The 17,024-nt window shown below is 35.9% G+C and overlaps 1 protein-coding gene across 5 annotated transcripts in view; it reads left to right on the plus strand.

The window, feature by feature from the left end:
- The window catches only part of LOC136864458 (S-adenosylmethionine mitochondrial carrier protein homolog), a 163,059-nt gene that overhangs the window by 71,224 nt on the left and 74,811 nt on the right, over positions 1-17,024 (plus strand). Inside the window, exon 3 of one of the 5 annotated variants that reach the window (XM_068226286.1) lies at positions 3,521-3,624. The exons of the other annotated variants lie outside the window; for them this stretch is intronic. Within the exon in view, the coding sequence (XP_068082387.1) occupies positions 3,521-3,624 (104 nt within the window). The remainder of the gene's footprint in view (positions 1-3,520; positions 3,625-17,024) is intronic. 5 annotated transcript variants of the gene reach the window in all.

Here is a 17,024-nt window from a genome sequence, read left to right on the forward strand (position 1 = left end):
GTCTTTGTTGTAATGTTGATCAAGATATATGTAAATGTTTTCTAATTCGTTCATTAATTTTCCTTTGCCTACTATTTTGATGATTGTAAGGTCCTGTTCGATAGTTGTGAAATGATGACCTGTATCTTTCATATGAGAACTCATGGCTGAAAACTTGTTATGTCTATTGGCATTATAGTGCTCCTGATATCTAGTAAGGAAGCTCCGGCCTGTTTGCCCAATGTATGATTTTTCACATTGCGTGCATTTGAGCCTGTATATGCCTGAGTTTGAATAAATACTATTGTTTATGTTGAGTGTATTGTGATTAAAAAACAGGCTGCGGTTGGTGTTTGTCGTCTTAAAGGCAATGTTAATGTTTTGTTTTTTCAGAGGGTTTGTTGCTTGGTAGATGCCTGTATTATTGTAAGTAAAAGTGGCGAATTTAGATTTTTTGGGTTTATCAGGGACGAGGTTTGTTGCTAGTTTATATTTGATTTTATTAATTATTCGGTTGATTATTTCTATTTTGAAACCATTAAATTTTGCTAAATTTTTAATATAATGAATTTCTGTTTTTAGATTCTTAGGGATGTTTAAGGCTCTGTAAATTAAACTGTAAAAAGTAGCTTGTTTATGGGAGTTGGGGTGTATTGATGAATTTTTGATTGTTATTGGGGTGTGGGTGGGTTTTCTGTAAATTTGGAAATCAAATGTGTTCTTGTCACGTGTTATAGTTAAGTCTAAACAGTTAATGGTTCTGTTGAACTTGATATTTTGATCGAGGGTGTTTAAAAAAATCTAAATTTTCATTACTATTGTTGAGATTACTGTCGATTATTGCAAATGTGTCGTCTACGTATCTGAGCCACAGGCCGAGTCCTTTTATTTTTGAAGTTATTTTGTGGTGTTCTAACGAGTCCATGTATATGTCTGCCAAGATGCCTGATATGGGATCTCCCATTGGTAAATTTTGCCGTTGAAAGTGAAATAGTTGTTCTTTAGTACGAAGTTTAGAATGTTAATGAATTCATCTATTTCAGGGGTGCTAAGATTGCTATGTTTGGATAGGTTGTCCTTGATAATGTTTACTGTTTGTTTTGTTGGCACGTTAGAATACATATTCGTAATATCATAGGAGCACATGATGTGGTTAGGTAGTAAGTTAAATTTCTTTAAAATATCGCAAAAGTCAACCGAGTTCTTTAGAGGTGATTTGTTGTTAAAAGTATAGTATCTTTTAAGGAAATGGTGGATGTATTTTGAGGTCTTGCAATTCGGGCTTTTTCTGCAATTAATTACGGGATGCATGGGTGTGTCTTTTTTGTGTAGTTTGGGTAAAGCTCTGGCCGTTGGAATATTAAGATTCATGGTGAATAGTTTTTGTTGCTCTTATTTATTGAGTAAAATAGTTGAATTCTTTATTAGTGTTTTTAAATTTTGCTGGATTCTGATGGTAGGATCTTTATTAACTATTGAAAAAGTCCCATCTGCAAAAAAGTTTTCTGTTTTTGTAATGTATTCATTCTTATCTAATAATACGGTAGTCCCTCCTTTGTCCGCTTTAGTTACTATGATATTGTTGTCGTTGATCTTAGTTTTTAGACTTTTTATTACATTTGTGTGATTGGAGTCGAAAGTTTTAATTAATTCTTTGGTGACTGTTGGTAGTTTCTTTTTTTATTTCGGTATCTGGTATAGTTCTGCAAATCTGGAGGGAATTTGAAAATGACAAGATCAACACTGTAGCAGAGATTGAGTCCAATATTACGAAACTCCCAGCACATCTAGTTCCATGCTCACATTTTACTAATCGAAGTGCTCTGTCTGCTATCAAAGTTCACAATCCATAATGAAAGAGAGAAGTTCTTTGAACTCAGCCTAGTAAGTCACTTGATTTAGCAGAAGATGAGTTTGCTCCAAACCACTTTGTCATTTATTAAATCCAAATTAAGAATATACTTCAAGACAGACACACCCCACATTGTAATATAATAATAATAATAATAATAATAATAATAATAATAATAATAATAATAATAATGGTTTTACGTCCCACTAAATACATTTTTGGTTTTCGGAGACATCAAGGTGCCTTAATTTTGTCCCGCAGGAGTTCTTTTACGTGCCAGTAAATCTACCATCACAAGGCTGACGTATTTGTGCACCTTCAAATACCACCAGACTGAGCCCGGATCGAACCTGCCAAGTTGGGATCAGAAGGCCAGCGCCTCACCTGCCTGAGCCACTCAGCCTGGCACCCCGCCCCCATGTGTTTAAAGAATCATTTTTTTAAGTATCTTTTTCATATTTTTCATCATTTTATCTATGTAAATTGTTTAACATATTTTGTAACTGTTTAAGATGTCTTTCCAATGCGTATAGTTAGCTGATGGTGACCAAAATAGGGTTGAAACATATATTTTCTATATGACTAAATTTACCACTTATTTGTAGTATTTTAGTCTTTTGTGTATTGATAATGTGGATCCACAAACATAAATTGCTTTAGATTTAATATTGAGGAATTGATGCTTATCCATCAAAATTATTCATTCTCAGCCATTAGTCACCTAAGAGTTATCTGGTTTACTGTACTGTCTGGTAGAGTAAAATTGTACATCAAAATTTGATGTGTGGGAAGCCTAAATAGCATGAGATCAAAATGATTGCATGCCATAGCTGAGACCATATGATGATGATGATGATGATCATCATCATTATTATCATCGATAAGTTCAAGCATCGACTAAATACAACGTTAGAAAAAGAAAAACCCAACCCTATTACATATTCTACCTTCACTTTTAATGAAAATGTTTACAGTATCACCAACATTTTTAAGAAACACAATATCAAGATATCCTTTCGTACTAACAATACAAACGTGGATATAATACATAACTCCAACACAATAAAAAAAACTGCAATTCCTCGTACATAGGACAGACCGGAAGAAACTTCAAAATTAGGTACATGAAACATGTCAGTGCTGTTAAATACAATAGGTTTTCAGCAGTGGGCCAGCATATGCATGACGTGAATCATAATTATAGCACTATGGACCAAGACTTAGAGATTCGCAGGATCTTAGAGAAGGGCCCTCTCCTAGATGTCACAGAGGATTGCTTCAGACACCTTGATCAGTTTTTCAACCCCATTTTAAACCTAAATGAAATTTCTGAGTAACCTAAGGTTCTTTACGACTTTCTTATCATGGTTTTTAAAGGTATTAAGTTTTCAAGAAAGTGGTCAATCTTCCACGAATTACATAACACGCTGCTTTGCTATATGTCCCCACCACATTGCCCTCCAGATCCACCCCCAACACCTCCCCCGTAGGCGGTTCCTCTCCAAGCCCCTCCCTTCCCTTCCTCCCCTCTTCTTCCTATAACCAGCTCCAGTTGTCAACTCCTCTCCATAGAGTATGCTTCTTAGCACGCTGCTGCAAGGTGAGTCTCACACTATCTCTCTATACCTTTGCTTCATATGACTTGCCCTCTATAGTATACCATTGAAATCAATTCCCCTTTTTCTCTAGGTTTCATGTTCTGCTTGAACTGAGAAACCTTGGTCCTACATACCAACCTAGGACGTACATGTATACTGAAAACCACCTTTTGAATTGCATAGTACAATCTCAAGGTAAGAAAGACTATGCCGCTAACAGTGCTCAGATTATTTTTCAGTGCTGCATTCCATTATGAATAAGACACTTAACAAGATTTCAACGTGTTCATCAAGTTTTATCATATCATTGCCCAACTTTTTGCATTGTGCCTCATGACAACATAAAACTATCATGCCGCCAATGCGTAACAATTTTCATACATTTTATATAAACTATTTTAAATGTGCATCATTATACAAAAAATTTTACCTAGCGCATGTACATTGTTGCTATATGTGAATTTATTTCTTGCTTTGTTTTACGAAAGGCTGATGATGACATTGAAAACATTTCAAAACTGGTACCTCATAATAATAATAATAAAAATGTTGTAGTATAACTAATGTGCAACAGTTTTGTATGTATTGGAAGGGTTGATTTCCTTACATTAAATTACTCGTGTGAAAATGTTACTCATAGGGTCGGTTGGTGCATGCATTTCAGTGGGCTTGACAGACTGATGTACAACAGCAATTTCTGGCTCAATGAGGAAAGCAATGGGAAACTGCCTCTCTCTTCCTTTCTCTAGAATGTCTCTTCAGTGATGCCTAGGCCATCTATGACAGCTGGTGGATCTGTTGAGGATCTAACCAACCTTCGGGCTGAATACCCAACATTCAGCATACGTTGATAGTTTGGTTGGCCTACTCATTAGTAGTGGAACTTGGTGCTTGTCACTTGCAATCTTTTCCATTGAAATCAGGAATTTTTTCACCATGTCCTTCTCAATGGATAGCATTCCTGATGCTGTTAGCCTGTTCCTGTAGAATTTCTTAGTTATGATTTGGTCAACTTCAGAGCTTAAAATGAATCTCTTGGGTTATCTAGTTCTCATCAGCATCATCACTGATATTTTTAGTGCTTTTGTTGTGCCTTTAAAACCATTTGTGCCAAGTTAAAACGAAAGAAGAAAATTGCATGTTTGTAAGCAACCAGATAACATATTGTTGAGAGAATTCCAGTCTTGAGTAGGAAACACCTAATTTTGTCTACAATGTGTTTTAATCAGTCATAGGGAAAGCATCAGAAAAACTTTCTATGTCTTCATAAGGCAACCGTTTGTTGTACTGTTCACAGTTTTCAGTCTGAAGTAATTTTGCTCTGGTGTAATGACTTTGTAATTCAAAACGATCTTTGACTTGTGTGACACCACGAACCTCCTACGTGGCGCGTCCCAGGTGGCGGATAGGGGGGTCCTAACCGGCTTGCCGGCGGACTTGAGGGAAATAAAATACCTCTTGCGGACCAAACACACTACGCCCTGCGGGTGGCGGACGCAAATGTAGAACACACCCGTGGTATCCCCTGCCTGTCGTAAGAGGCGACTAAAAGGGGCGACCAAGGGATGATTGAATTAGAACCATGAATCTACTTTCGATTCGTACCATCATGCGGGGAACACCATGGGTTGCCTGTACTTGCGAGTAGTACCACTAAATTAGGTACGAAATGGGTTTGTGATTCCTAGCAGTAAAGAGGCTGGCCTGGGGGTTTCCAGTACCTGTGCGCCGTACCCATGTGAGCAACACCGCGGGTCTGGGCGTAGCCTGTGTGTCGTACCGCTATATGAGCAACACTGTTGGTCTGCGTTGCCTGTGATTGGTGCCCACTATGTGAGGAACACAAGGGAATACTGGCGCCCGTGATTAGTACACCTAGGTGAGGAGCCTCATCGGTTTGTGTTGGCTGTGAGTGGCGCCGTTGTGTGAGAAACACCATAGGCCTGCGTTTCATGTACGAAGTACAATACTTGTGAGTAGTACCATCTTGTGTGGAACACAGTGAATCTTCGCCACGTTTGATTAGTACCCCAACATGACAAATACCATGGTTCTACTTTACTCGCGACATGTACTATTCTGTTACATTTTTTGCAGAGAACTTTCTAGCTTAGTGCCTTCTTTCAGATTCTGGTATTATCTTCTGTAGAAATAAATTAATAGCCAGTAGTTCTAGTGTATAACACCTCATCCTATTCTGTATTGTGCCACCCTCTTAACAGCTTGTACATTGCTAGTGTAGTAAAGTGAAGCTTAAGTGAGGTAGTAGTTAGCAATTGCATTCATTTATAGTGGTAAGTAGAATTGTAGCGCATAGTAGGAAATGAAGGAGCCTTCGTAGCTCAGATGGCAGTGCGTCGGCCTCTCACCGTTGGATACCGTGGTTCAAATCCTGGTGACTCCATGTGAGATTTGTGCTGGACAAAGCAGAGGTGGGACAGGTTTTTCTCCAGGTACTCCGGTTTTCCCTGTCATCTTTCATTCCAGCAACACTCTCCATTATCATTTCATAGCATTAATAAATCACCTTGCGAGTGGCGACCCCATTGTAATAACAGCCTATATATGTTTCATTCATTACATCCCTGACCCGGTCAATGACTGGAAAACAGGTAGTAGGTTTTCATTTTCAGTAGGAAATGAAATATAATAATCTGTTGAATAATTTAAGTATTTAGTTTTAGCTGCATTTCTGTTGTTTCAGATAACCTGTTAAGCATAAACACAGTTTAGAATTATTGTAGTATAGTTATCTTATTTGATGATATGTTGCTTGCGTAATTGCTGTGTGATTGTTCTGAATTCCTTTGATATCTATATATATAAAATAGCTTGTCCTGACTGACTGACTGACAGATTCATCATCGCCGAGCAAAAACTACTGGACATAAAGAAATGAAATTTTGGGTATATATTCATATTATGATGTAGGTGCTCGCTAAGAGAGGATTTTTGGATATTCCTTCGGTAAGGGGGTGAAAAGGGGGGTGAAATTTTAAAATGAGTGTATCTATATCTCCAAACTTCAAACGTTTATAGATGTGAAAATTGGTATTTAGAATCATCCTTAAAAATAAGGAAACACGTATTTTTTTGTTTTCAGAAAATCCCACTAGGAGGGGTGAAAAAGCGGTTGAATGCCTTTAATCAGGATAACGGTACTTATATCTCAGAAACTGAAGATATTAAAGACCAGAAAATTGGTACTTTTGATCTCTTTTAAAAATTAAGAAACACGTATTTTTTTGTTTTTGGAAAATCCAATTAATGGAAGGGTGAAAACGGGGGTGAATTTTTAAAATGAGCGTACCTATATCTCAAAAATTTGAAAGTTTAAAGATGTAAAAATTCGTATTTAGAATCTTCATTAAGAATAAAGAAACACGTATTTTTGTGTTTTTGGAAAATCCCAATAGGAGGGGTGAAAAGGGGTGAAGAAATGGTTGAATGCCTTAAATTAGGATTCTTATATCTCAGAAACTGAAGATATTACAGACCTGAAAATTGGTGTTTGGTATGTCCTTTAAAAATAAAGAAACACGTATTCTTTTGTTTCTGGAAAATCCAATTAATGTGGGGGTGAAAAGGGAGTGAATTTTGAAAATGAGTGTATCTATATCTCAAAACTTTTAAAGTTTATAGATATAGTTTATAGTTTATAGATATAAAAATTGGTATATAAATTGGTATATAAAAATTGGTATTTAGAACCTCCTTTAAAAATAAACAAACACGTATGTTTTTGTTTTCGGAAAATACCAAAAGGAAGGGTGGAAAAGGGTGAAAATGTGTTGAATGCCTTTAATGAGGCTATTTATATTTCAGAACCTGAAGATATTACAGATCTGAAAATTGGTATTTGGGATCTACTTTAAAAATTAAGAAACAGGTATTTTTTTCGTTTTTGGAAAATTCAAATAATGGGGGGTGAAAAGGGGGTGAATTTTTAAAATGAGTGTATCTACATCTTAAAACTTAAAAGTTTACAGATGTAAGATTACAGATGTAAAAATTGGTAATTAGAATATCTTTTTAAACATAAAGAAACGTGTATTTTTTCGAAAAATCCCTATAGGAGGGATGAAACAGGGGTTGAATGCCTTTAATGAGGATACTTAAATCTCAGAAACTGAAGATGTTACAGTCATGAAAATTTAAATTTGGAAACTCCTATAAAAATAAAGGAACACATAATTTTTTGTTTTTGGAAAATCAAAATAATGGGGGGTGAAAAGGGGGCGTGATTTTTTAAAATGAGTGTATCTATATCTCGAAACTGTAAAAGTTTACGGACGTAGAAATTGGTATTTAGAATCTCCTTTCAACATAAAGAAACACGTATTTTTTGTTTTCGGAAAATCCCAATAGGAGGAGTGAAAAGTAGGTTGAATGCCTTTAATGAGGATACTTATATCTCAGAAACTGAAGATATTACAGCCTGAAAAAAGTATTTGGGATCTCCTTTAAAAATAAAGAAACATGTACTTTTTGCTTTTGGAAAATCCAAATAGTGGAGTGTTGAAAGGGGGGTGAATTATTAAAATGTGTGTATCTATATCTCAAAACTTTCAAACTTTACAGATGTAAAAATTGGTACTTAGAATCTACTTTCAAGATGAAGAAACACGTATTTTTTGTTTTCGGAAAATGCCAATAGGATGGGTGAAAAGGGGTGAAAAATGGTTGAATGCCTTTAATAAGGATACTTAAGGATACTGAAGATGTTACAGACCTGAAGATCGGTATTTGGGATCTCCTTTATAAATAAACATGAATTTTTTGTTTTTAGAAAATACAAATAGTGCGGGGAATTTTAAAAATTAGTGTATCTATATCTCAAAACTTCAAAAGTTTGCAGATGTAAAAAATTGATATTTAGAATCTCCTTTCAAAATGAAAGAACACGTATTTTTTGTTTTCTGTAAATCCCAATAGGGGCGGAGAGAGAGAGAGAGAGAGAGAGAGAGAGAGAGAGAGAGTGTGTGTGTGTGTGTGTGTGTGTGTGTGTGTGTTTTTTCAATGAGGATACGTATATCTCCGAAACTGAAGATATTACAGACCAAATAGTATATTGAATCTTCTTTAAAAATACAGAAACATTTATTTTTGTTGTTTTTGGAAAATCTAATTAATGGGGGTTAAACAGGAGTGACAAATGGGCGTGAATTTTTAGAAAGACTATATCTACAGTATATCTCAGAAACGTAAAATGTTACAGACGTAAAGTCTGGTATTTAGAATCTCCTGTTAAAGCAAAGCACCAGGTATTCTCGGAAAATCCAATGAAGGTTCGGGGGGGGGGGGGGGGTATGTGTGTGAAAAATTGAAAAATTAATTGAATTAATTGTACGAGGATACTTACATCTAATAAAAACTAAAGTTTTTACAGACGTGAAAATTGGTATTTAGATCTTCTTTAAAAATAAAACGACGCATTTGGGGGGGGAATCATCTTTGGGGGCGGGTGTGAAAAGGGGTTGAATTCGTTTCATGAGGACACATATATCAAAAACTGAAGATAATCGGTACTTAGAAGATTTTTTACTATTAATGAAACAAATATTTATTGCCGGAAAATTCACTTAGGGGAGGGGGGAATGTGAAAGTAAGTGAAAAAAGTGAATTATTTTTATGGGAATACTTATATCTCAAAACTGAAGGTAACACACGTGAACATTGGTATTTGGAATCACCTTTAAACATAAAGAAATACGCCTTCAATTTTCTCGGGGGGGGTGTTAAATCAACTTAACCGCAGTGGGGAGAAAACGGAGGTGAGACCAATTGATTTTACTGTTCCTAATGTACTCAACTTATAAGGAACCTCCGTCTCTCAGGCGGCAGCGCGCTGGCCTCTCACCGCTGGGTTTCGTGGTTCAAATCCCGGTCACTCCATGTGAGATTTCTGCTGGACAAAGCGGAGGCGGGACAGATATTTCTCCGGGTACTCCGGTTTTTCCGTCATCATTCATTCCAGCAACACTCTCCAATATCATTTCATTTGTCATTCATTAATCATTGACCCAGAGGAGTGCGACAGGCTTCGGCAGCCGGCACAATTCCATCTTCACCGCTAGCTGGGGGCTTATTCATTCCATTCCCGACCCGGTTGAATGACTGGAAACAGCCTGTGGATTTTCAATGTACTTATTCTGATCATAAACCGATCAGTTTTAATCTTTCCCGGGTTCGTTTTCAAGAGCCATATTTTCCTTTGGAGAACCTTCTTATATTACAGTAGATTCTTCTGGCTTATAAATAAAAATTTAAACACATTTGAAATAAACGATAGGTATAAGATTGACCGTGCAATTGTTCACTTCTATAATAAAGTCTATAATACACGGAAGTATGTCATTCGTATCGCCAGAAGTCCTGCGCACTTGCCTACGGCCGAAAATGGTGCTGGTCATACTGTTATCTATGACAATGGCAGCAGATGTAATTTACCGACAAGTAGAGGTCTGGCATAGATATCAAGGATAATTTAATAAAAAACCACCTATTCAATACTTTCCACGTTTAATGTGGTTATTATCTACATGATTTTATGTAGACTTATTTGGTCAGGTACATGTTTCACCCATTATTTTGGGCATCTTCAGCCTGTAAACAACCTTTAGGTCAAGGTTTGGGACCTTTTTAACCAATATAAACATACCAATATATACACTATATACAACATATACATTATATACAATATATACAAACATAAGTTAAGTTTTTTGGTCCTAATCTATCTAATATGAAAAATGTCCAAAACTAAAATGGATCTTCTTTTCGGTAAAGAGGATTGCATATCGGGGTTTATGTGACCCCTATATCATATTAAGTTCTTGACGTACCGTGTCTGGTGACAGGATGTGTCATCAACAATAAGTAGAGATTTGAACTGATTGTTGCTTGTAGGTTGGTCAAGATTGAAAATATAAATTTAAATTAAATGTGTTTTAACTTGGCAGTTCTATTCTGGTTAACTTAAAATGTTCAAAAATAAAAATAAAATGAAACGGATCTTCTTTTTTAAATCATAAGTCTTGAGAAAGGGTGATATTAAAACTGGAGCTTGTTTGACCCACGATTTTCATTTTCATGTTCTTGACGTAACTAATATTTAAATGTGTTGTCATGCACAAGTGGAGATTTAAAAGCCGATTGTTGTAGGTAGACTGGTCAAGAACGTTGTGAATGAAACTGTTAACGTCTTGACTTTGGGTCTCATGTAACGTCAAGGAATTGACAAGAGTACAATATTAAGCTGTTTCATAGTTTTAGGCTGCTGCTTAATTGAGAAGTAACATCCTAGACACTTGATACAGTCTTGTGTGAAAATTGTTCCCGTTGATGTGTTGGTTGGTCTTTGGGAGGGATCTTAAGAATATCTGTAATAAAGTAGAAAAATAATTTTGAATTAAAAATTTAGAGCACGCGTTGTGATAAAATGTATTAAATTAACACCTCTTAACTGTAAAATGACTTACTTGTTCAATTAATACTAGATGGACCTGTCTGTTCCGGCAGTGCCTGTCTTATCACCATTTCTACTCCTGGTGTTGTACTGGTGCGGTAATGGGGGGGCGGGGCATGGAGGGAGAGTGGGGGTAGGCTGGTCTATGGGCGTGTGTGCTGTTGCTGGAGGGGAGTTTCTAGAAGCAATATGGGCGGGTTTAACTTTTGGCATGGTGGATGAAGCATTTGAGTGTGGAGATTTAAATAATTGAGGGATTTTGTTTTGATCTGAATTCACGATATTAATTAATCTAGGTGTTAATTCGTACAAGGATTTTTAATTTCATTGACGTCGTTAAGATTTTTATTTTTATTGTAGGTTTGGTCTAAAAAGATGTGTAGGTTTTCCAGTTCATTCATTAATTTCCCTTTACCTATGCTTCTAATGATGGTAAGATCTTTCTCTATGGATGTAAAGTGATGGCCCGTTTCTCTCATATGTTGGCTCATCGCTGAGTACTTATTGTGTTTTTGAGCGTTATAATGTTCCAGATATCTCGTGTTAAAGCTCCGGCCAGTCTGTCCGATATAAGAAAAATCACATTGTGTACATGTTAGTTTATATATGCCGGACCTTGAATAATGGTTGCTATTGTGATTGACCTTGTTGTGGTTAAAAAATATGTTTCGATTGGTGTTAACTGTCCTGAAGGCTATATTGATATTGTGCTTCTTTAAAGTATTTGCGATCTGATGGACGGCTGGGTTGTTATATGTAAATGTGGCGAAACTAGTTTTTTTTAGGTTTTTCTGGGATGAGGTTAGTGGACAATTTAATTTTGATTTTATTAATCAAACGGTTGACCATATCTATTTTAAACCTGTTGAGTTGAGCAAGATTCTTTATGTACTTCAGTTCAATTTTTAAATTGTTGGGAGAAAGAGGAATTTTTAAGGCTCTATAAATTAAATTATAGAAAGAGGCTTGTTTTTGGGACTTGGGGTGTAGGGATGAATTCATAATAGTTAAGGGAGAGTGTGTGAGTTTCCTGTATATTCGAAAATCGAAGGTATTATGTCCGCGTGTAATAGTTAAGTCCAAAAAGTTTAATGAGTTCCTAACCTCATCCTCTTTAGTAAACTTAACATTGGGGTCAATTTTGTTTAGGGACTCCAAGATCTCGTCACTATTTTAGTGACATTTTTGTCGAAAATGATGAAAGTATCGTCTACAAATCTCAGCCATAAACATACACCTTTTATTTGTGTTATAATTTTTGTGTGTTGTATTGTGTCCATATAAATGTCTGCTAAGATGCCAGAAAGAGGGTCGCCCATCGCTAAGCCTGTTTGTTGGTAAAACTTTCCATTGAAAGTGAAAAAGTTGTTGCTTAAGACAAAATTTAATATCTTCATGAATTCTTCAATTTCCATCTTACTAAGGCCGCTGTGTTTATTGATATTATCACTGATGATTCTTACAGTTTCTTTGGTAGGGATGTTTGGGTACATATTTACGACGTCATAGGAGCACATTGAGTGATTGGGTCGCAGCTGAAACTTGTTTAAAATTTCGCAAAAAGTGAATGAATTTTTTAAAGGATGTTTATTATTGAATATGTAATGTTTTTTTTAGAAAGCCGTGAATGAATTTTGATACTTTATAGGTGGGGCTGTTTCTACAGTTTATGATAGGGCGTATTGGAATGTCCTTCTTATGAATCTTTGGTAAGGCTCTGGCTGTCGGAATACTAGGGTTCATGTTAAAAAGTTTTTGTTGTTCTTGTTCATTGAAAAGAAAGTTAGAACTTCTTATTAGAGTTTTTAGATTTCGCTGGATTCTCGTGGTTGGATCTTTGTTGACTATTGTGTATATTTTGTCCTTAAAAAAGTCTTCTGTTTTTTGAATGTATGTGTTTTGATCTAGGAGAACTGTGGATCCTCCTTTGTCCGCTTTTGTGACAATAATGTTGTTGTCGTCTATTTTCTTTTTTACGTTCTGGATCAATTTTTTGTGGTCGAAATTTGAATATGCGTTTATTTCTTCCGCTAGTTTTGGTAGTTTCTTTCTTACCTCAAATCTGGTATCATTTTGTGTTTCTAAAGGGAGTTTAGAAATGTTAGCCTCGATCTCAGCTACTGTGTTGATAATATCCGTTTCTTTTTTCTTGCTAGGCCAGTTATGTTTTAAGCCTTTATTCAAGATCCCCATTTCTTCTTCAGAGAACTGTACGTCTGTCAAATTAACTACTGTGGGTGTATTGTTCTGTGAGGGAGCCGCTTTTTGCGTGTCTGAACTACGTTTTGGTAACCGTGATTGGGATGCTTTTAATTGAGATAGTTTCTTGTCGAGAGTAACTTGCTTCCTATCCAATAAAGCAATCAATTTATTGTCCACATGTAGTTGGAAAGAGTTCCATTCTAACGGATGTAAAGCCTGAGCTAACGCTAAATGAACTCTATATAACTGCAGATTTAAAAGTGACTTCTTTTTATATGACGCTTTAATTTCATTTCTTAACCAAATGTCGTTGACCTTGTTTTGAACTCTAATCAAACTTTGGTTAGATAAGTAAAATCAAAATTAAATTGTCCACTAACCTCATCCCAGAAAAACCTAAAAAAAAAACTAGTTTCGCCACATTTACATATAACAACCCAGCCGTCCATCAGATCGCAAATACTTTAAAGAAGCACAATATCAATATAGCCTTCAGGAGAGTTAACACCAATCGAAACATATTTTTTAACCACAACAAGGTCAATCACAATAGCAACCATTATTCAAGGTCCGGCATATATAAACTAACATGTACACAATGTGATTTTTCTTATATCGGACAGACTGGCCGGAGCTTTAACACGAGATATCTGGAACATTATAACGCTCAAAAACACAATAAGTACTCAGCGATGAGCCAACATATGAGAGAAACGGGCCATCACTTTACATCCATAGAGAAAGATCTTACCATCATTAGAAGCATAGGTAAAGGGAAATTAATGAATGAACTGGAAAACCTACACATCTTTTTAGACCAAACCTACAATAAAAATAAAAATCTCAACGACGTCAATGAAATTAAAAATCCTTTGTACGAATTAACACCTAGATTAATTAATATCGTGAATTCAGATCAAAACAAAATCCCTCAATTATTTAAATCTCCACACTCAAATGCTTCATCCACCATGCCAAAAGTTAAACCCGCCCATATTGCTTCTAGAAACTCCCCTCCAGCAACAGCACACACGCCCATAGACCAGCCTGCCCCCACTCTCCCTCCATGCCCCGCCCCTCCATTACTGCACCAGTACAACACCAGGAGTAGAAATGGTGATAAGACAGGCGCTGCCGGAACAGACAGGTCCATCTAGTATTAATTGAACAAGTAAGTCATTTTACAGTTAAGAGGTGTTAATTTAATACATTTTATCACAACGCGTGCTCTAAATTTTTAATTCAAAATTATTTTTCTACTTCATTACAGATATTCTTAAGATCCCTCCCAAAGACCAACCAACACATCAACGGGAACAATTTTCACACAAGACTGTATCAAGTGTCTAGGATGTTACTTCTCAATTAAGCAGCAGCCTAAAACTATGAAACAGCTTAGTATTGTACTCTTGTCAATTCCTTGACGTTACATGAAACCCAAAGTCAAGACGCTAACAGTTTCATTCACAACGTTCTTGACCAGTCTACCTACAATAATCGGCTTTTAAATCTCCACTTGTGCATGACAACACATTTAAATATTAGTTACGCCAAGAACATGAAAATGAAAATCGTGGGTCAAACAAGCTCCAGTTTTAATATCACCCTTCTCAAGACTTATGATTTAAAAAAGAAGATTCGTTTCATTTTATTTTTATTTTTGAACATTTTAAGTTAACCAGAATAGAACTGCCAAGTTAAAACACATTTAATTTAAATTTATATTTTCAATCTTGACCAACCTACAAGCAACAATCAGTTCAAATCTCCACTTATTGTTGACGACACATCCTGTCACCAGACACGGTACGTCAAGAACTTAATATGATATAGGGGTCACATAAACCCCGATATGCAATCCTCTTTACCGAAAAGAAGATCCATTTTAGTTTTGGACATTTTTCATATTAGATAGATTAGGACCAAAAAACTTAACTTATGTTTGTATATATTGTATATAATGTATATGTTGTATATAGTGTATATATTGGTATGTTTATATTGGTTAAAAAGGTCCCAAACCTTGACCTAAAGGTTGTTTACAGGCTGAAGATGCCCAAAATAATGGGTGAAACATGTACCTGACCAAATAAGTCTACATAAAATCATGTAGATAATAACCACATTAAACGTGGAAAGTATTGAATAGGTGGTTTTTTATTAAATTATCCTTGATATCTATGCCTAACGTCATCTTCAATACGGAACAATAATGAGAGTTGTTACTTGTAATTAAGTAGAGGTCTTCCAGAACATCAATAATAAAAATAAAAAAAATAATAATAATACCTAAATTCAACTAATTTCACCCACCCTACTACTACTCCTACTACTCCTACTACTCCTACTACTACTACTACTACTACTACTACTAATAATAATAATAATAATAATAATAATAATAATAATAATGTTCTGGACCGTCGTCAAAATGTGCGGACCGTGCTGGAAACGGGTCTTGGACGGATAATGACTACGATTTCATTCCGGCCGCCGGTTCAGTACCGCCAAGGCACCCAAGAGGACACCACGCCGGATCTCCTCAAGGATTTGGTCCACATTAAAAATGCTTACAGGAAAATATGGCTAAGATTTAGGGACCCAACTGACCGGGTGGAATACCTGGACCTAGCCCGGGAAGTACGAAATCGATTGCTGGAAAATAAGATTCAAAAATGGGAGGAACGTTGCCGCAATCCCTCAGAAAATGAGTTAGATCGCGAATATCGACGGGTTATTTATAAAACGATAAGCATTCAATTATATGTTTCAGTATAATACCATTGCGAAGCACGGGTATCTTGCTAGTTTCAGTATATGATGGCAGTTTTAATTTCTATTAGTGCATGGAAGGTTATAATAATTGTTTCACCGGGCAAGTTGGCCATGCGGTTAGGGGCGCGCAGCTGTATTTCTAATCCCATCGTTGCCGTAAGACCTATCTGTGTCGATGCGACGTAAAGCAACTTGTAACAACTCACTCACTCTCAAGAATGATGATGATGATCTTCCAAGCCCCACTTACATGATGCAACAGCATCAAAAATATCCTGTAAAGTTATCTGTATGGCATCAACTCGAAAGACTTGCACCTGGCCTCTCCGGAGGCCACATGCTCTTATGTTATTAGACAATAAATTTTGACAAAGGGCTTTGAGAATATCTTTTGGTTTTTCAGGTGAAGAGAAACTGGAGATAATGAGCAACTTAACTTAGCAAGAATACGAAAGTTGCACAGCCCATATAATACAAAAGATACAAAAATGAAATATATTAACATTAATTTATAACTGTGAGGTTCTCCAGTTTGCAGAATGTAATTTTGAATAAATACATTTATAAACTACCTGAAAAAGAAACAACTTAATTAAAATAGAATGACATGTTTTGTTCTTGAAAGAACATCAGATTCTATCAAAAAACACTCAAAATTTTTTTATAGTATATTTCTTGTTTCTTTTTCAGGTATAATTATGTTACCATATGTTTTATTTTTCAGTTAGTTTGTAAATTTATTTATTCAAAATAGTTTCAGCAGACTGAAAAAATTAACAGTTATAAATTTACTGAGTCGAAACTGAAAAGAGCTGGCTTCTGGTGTCACAAAATATTAAAATTATTTCATCTCTTTGCCATGCCTGGCTTCATGGCTTAGTGGTCAGCATCTTGGCCTTTGGTCCTCAGGACTCCAGGTTTGATTCCCAGTCAGGTAGAGGGATTTAAACCTTAAATGTTTAATTGCCTTGGCTTGGGGACTGGGTGTTTATGCCATTTTTTTTAAACTCAAAGACCACACACTACACTACCCTCACCCAACCAACATCCATTTCCCCAAAGAAGATAGGTGCCACCCACTCTTGTTGGTTTGTCTATCTTACAATGGCTGCACCAGGCTAGCAGTATGCACACACAGTTATTATTCATC

The sequence above is a fragment of the Anabrus simplex genome, chromosome 2 (genome assembly GCF_040414725.1).
Source record: "Anabrus simplex isolate iqAnaSimp1 chromosome 2, ASM4041472v1, whole genome shotgun sequence".
Classification (NCBI taxonomy): domain Eukaryota; kingdom Metazoa; phylum Arthropoda; class Insecta; order Orthoptera; family Tettigoniidae; genus Anabrus; species Anabrus simplex.